Source organism: Humulus lupulus, chromosome 1 (assembly GCF_963169125.1).
Source record: "Humulus lupulus chromosome 1, drHumLupu1.1, whole genome shotgun sequence".
Classification (NCBI taxonomy): Eukaryota; Viridiplantae; Streptophyta; class Magnoliopsida; order Rosales; family Cannabaceae; genus Humulus; species Humulus lupulus.
Genome location: NC_084793.1, coordinates 308,417,919 through 308,420,805, shown reverse-complemented (window position 1 = coordinate 308,420,805; position 2,887 = coordinate 308,417,919). Strand labels below are relative to the sequence as shown.

Below are 2,887 nucleotides of genomic sequence, written 5' to 3'. Positions count from 1 at the left end.
CTTTTTTTTTTAAAAGGAAAAAATAATAATAATTAAAAGACCAAAATCTCATTTCACATGTGTCCCACTCCCACTTGGCTGACCACCATCCTACTTCATTTTTCCACTTTCCTAGTAAATAGAGCTCAAAAGAAAAAAAAGATTACTAAAAACAATAAATAAACCCAATTTTTCTTTGCTTAAATTATTAACAGGCAAAGTGGCAAAATAACTATTTGTCAAAAAAATTATTAAATATTAAGAAAGAAAAGCAGCCAGAATATTTTTTTTTTTATATTTCTAAAACAATATATGCTTTTATTATTATGCTTTACAATAACACATATTTTCTTTCTTAACCTAATGATTTATCATTAAATATGTAGACTTTGAAAATTGGTGGTTTCCAATCTGGATTCTGTCAAATTCCCAGCTCAGACTCATGTTTGATTCCTTCTTTTCTTTCTCTGAAAGTAGCCCCAAAAAATTTATGAGAGGAATTTAGGCCATTTTTAGAGACCATATTATTCTTCATCATCATCACAAGTGCAAAAATGAGAGAATCAATCCCATGACCAAAACCAATGCTGATTCAAAGGCTAGAGCGTTTTGGGTCCTCATTGAATTTCCAGTTGCCAAATCTGCTAGCCATGAACTAGCCAATGAAGCCTCTTGTATTGCTCCCGGGTCCGACTCGGTTACCGACCCGGATTCTGACCCGGAGATTGTTGTCCCGGTCGTCGTTGGAGGAGAATCTCTTGATGATTTTAGGCTGTAATTCAATAACAAAAAAAAAACCATTTCAGTATATAAATCAAGTCTTTAACTTGGTTTAAATGAATTAGTAATTAGAGTATTCTATGGTAGGAATTTGTATTTCCGACCCGTGAACAGTTTTTAGTGCGATTTTTTTTATGACCGTATATATTGTACTTAATTAGAGCATTTGTAAATTTTCATAAAATTTCAAATAATTTACAGTGCCAAAAACTACGTTCAAACATGTTATTTTCTATGCGCATAAAAAAAATTAATCATACCTACAACAACCTAATTTTAAACTAATTTTTGGCACTATAAATTATTCTCAATTTTTTGAAAATTTGCCGATACTCTAAATAATTACAATGTATACGTTAAAAAAAAAATCGAATCGAAAACTATTAACGGAAAGAAGAATACAAATTTCCTTAATAATTTATATATATTTACAGATATATTACCTTGGAAGATTAGGGCAAAATGTAATTGTATAATCAGCTCCGGTACACGTAAAAGTACTCGTGGCATCATCGTAAGCGTAGCTATACGATCTGGGACAAGCTGACTTGAATATCTCCGAGTACATAGACGGCTTACAAACGGCGGGTGTATTATACGCGCCGCTACAACAGTACTCGTCTGACCCAAACGCCTCACACGCGCTTTTACAGGCCCCACCACCGTCGACCCTCAGCTCCGTCGGGCAACTACGATTGAGGTCCGTGATGCACCCCGTGGACGCGCAAGTACCTGATCCCCCATTCCCTTCGACCACCATAGGGAGGTTGTAGCCGTCGACTAAGCTCACGTCGTAGAAGTCTTGCGACCCGGAGCCGAGTGTGAACTCGGCTAGCGTCGCCGGAGGAGTGGCGCCGGCTCCGTTGCACTCCGTCTGGCCCGAACCACAGTCGCCGGTGACACACGAGCCTTGACCTGAACCGTCGAAGTTACAGCCGGTCCTGCCCCAGAACCGGCCGGACCAACCGGTCGGAGCTTGGAACAGGCGAGATGTACCCTTCGCGAGCTCGAAGCCGGTGCTGTCGAGTTTGGGACTTCCGGCGCTGGCGAGAATCCCCGGCCAGACTGTGAAATCACACTTGTTTACAAACGTAAATGTAGCCCCAGAAACCCCTGAAAAAAAAAAACAAAAACAGAGCCGTAAAATCATTAAGCTTTTTACGTGACGTGATTATATGATCAGAACCCAGATACCAAAATTTTTCCAGGAAACTGTAATTTACCTCTGGAAACGATCAGAAGAAGAAGGAGGAAGTAATTTGAGAAGGAACCCATGTGAAATTTCGTACTGAGAATGAAGTTAAAACAACAGATTTTATCAATGGCGGAATGTGGAAGGCGTAATAGGATTGCCACCCCAAAAAAATTAAGGACACTACCGAACCAAGAGACAGAATTGTCTCAGCTGATTTTCTCACCCCACAAACAATACTCTCTTTCTAGTTTATTGAGAGAGAGAGAGAGAGAAAGAGAGAGAGAGAGAGAGAGAGGTGGTGGGGGAATCTTAATCGTCGGTTCTACATGTCCATTTATAAAAAAAATTCATAAACAAACCAACAAAAGAGAAAAAGCAATTACTACTGCTACCACCGCCTTACTCCGATCTCACTCTCCTTCCTCCACTTTCTTAAAAAAAAAAAAAAAAAGGCATATTCTCAAAATTGCTATGGTCCTTGTTCAACTACCCAATCAGGTTCAGCTTTAGAAGGGGAAAAAAGATCTGCTGTCTCATGAGTAGCTGTACTCGTTACGTGGCAACATTTTACTCGTTCTCCTTTTACATATTTTATCTTCGTGCTGTATTTTGTTTTCCATTACAGTTGACACTTGTTTACTTCCAATATCAGTAACAAGTCAAGTTTTCTTTTTTTCTTTTCAAAATAAAATAAAATGAAAATGATGTTTTTCTTTTGCAAGAAGATGTTTCCCTATCAAATTAAAACTATATATATATATATATTGTATTTGGATATACTTTAAAATGGAATAGTAAATTAACATATTATAAATATGTATATATAAATATATATATATGAGGCTTTATTTCTCAACCTGTGAACAGTTTTCGACTCGATTTTTTTTTATGCTCGTGTATATTGTAATTATTTAGAACATCCTACAAATTTTC

General features: G+C 37.3%; 1 protein-coding gene across 1 annotated transcript; it reads right to left on the bottom strand.

The window, feature by feature from the left end:
• Positions 1–250: 250 nt before the first annotated feature.
• LOC133812781 (thaumatin-like protein 1) lies at positions 251–2,321 on the bottom strand. The gene is made up of 3 exons (XM_062246600.1): positions 1,983–2,321; positions 1,203–1,872; positions 251–751 (listed from the first exon to the last, which is right to left on the bottom strand). Exons 1-3 carry the CDS (start codon positions 2,032–2,034, stop codon positions 520–522), a joined length of 954 nt encoding a protein of 317 aa, XP_062102584.1. The 5' UTR covers positions 2,035–2,321; the 3' UTR covers positions 251–519.
• Positions 2,322–2,887: the final 566 nt, after the last annotated feature.

What these genes read in the sequence shown, in the direction of transcription:
- LOC133812781 (XM_062246600.1), bottom strand. Translation starts at nt 2,034, where the DNA reads ATGGGTTCCTTCTCAAATTACTTCCTCCTTCTTCTTCTGATCGTTTCC. An exon ending in TCTTCTGATCGTTTCCAGAG is followed by an intron (nt 1,873 to 1,982) that starts GTAAATTACAGT and finishes TTTTTTTTTCAG; the next exon opens with GGGTTTCTGGGGCTACATTT. An exon ending in TTTTGCCCTAATCTTCCAAG is followed by an intron (nt 752 to 1,202) that starts GTAATATATCTG and finishes ATTGAATTACAG; the next exon opens with CCTAAAATCATCAAGAGATT.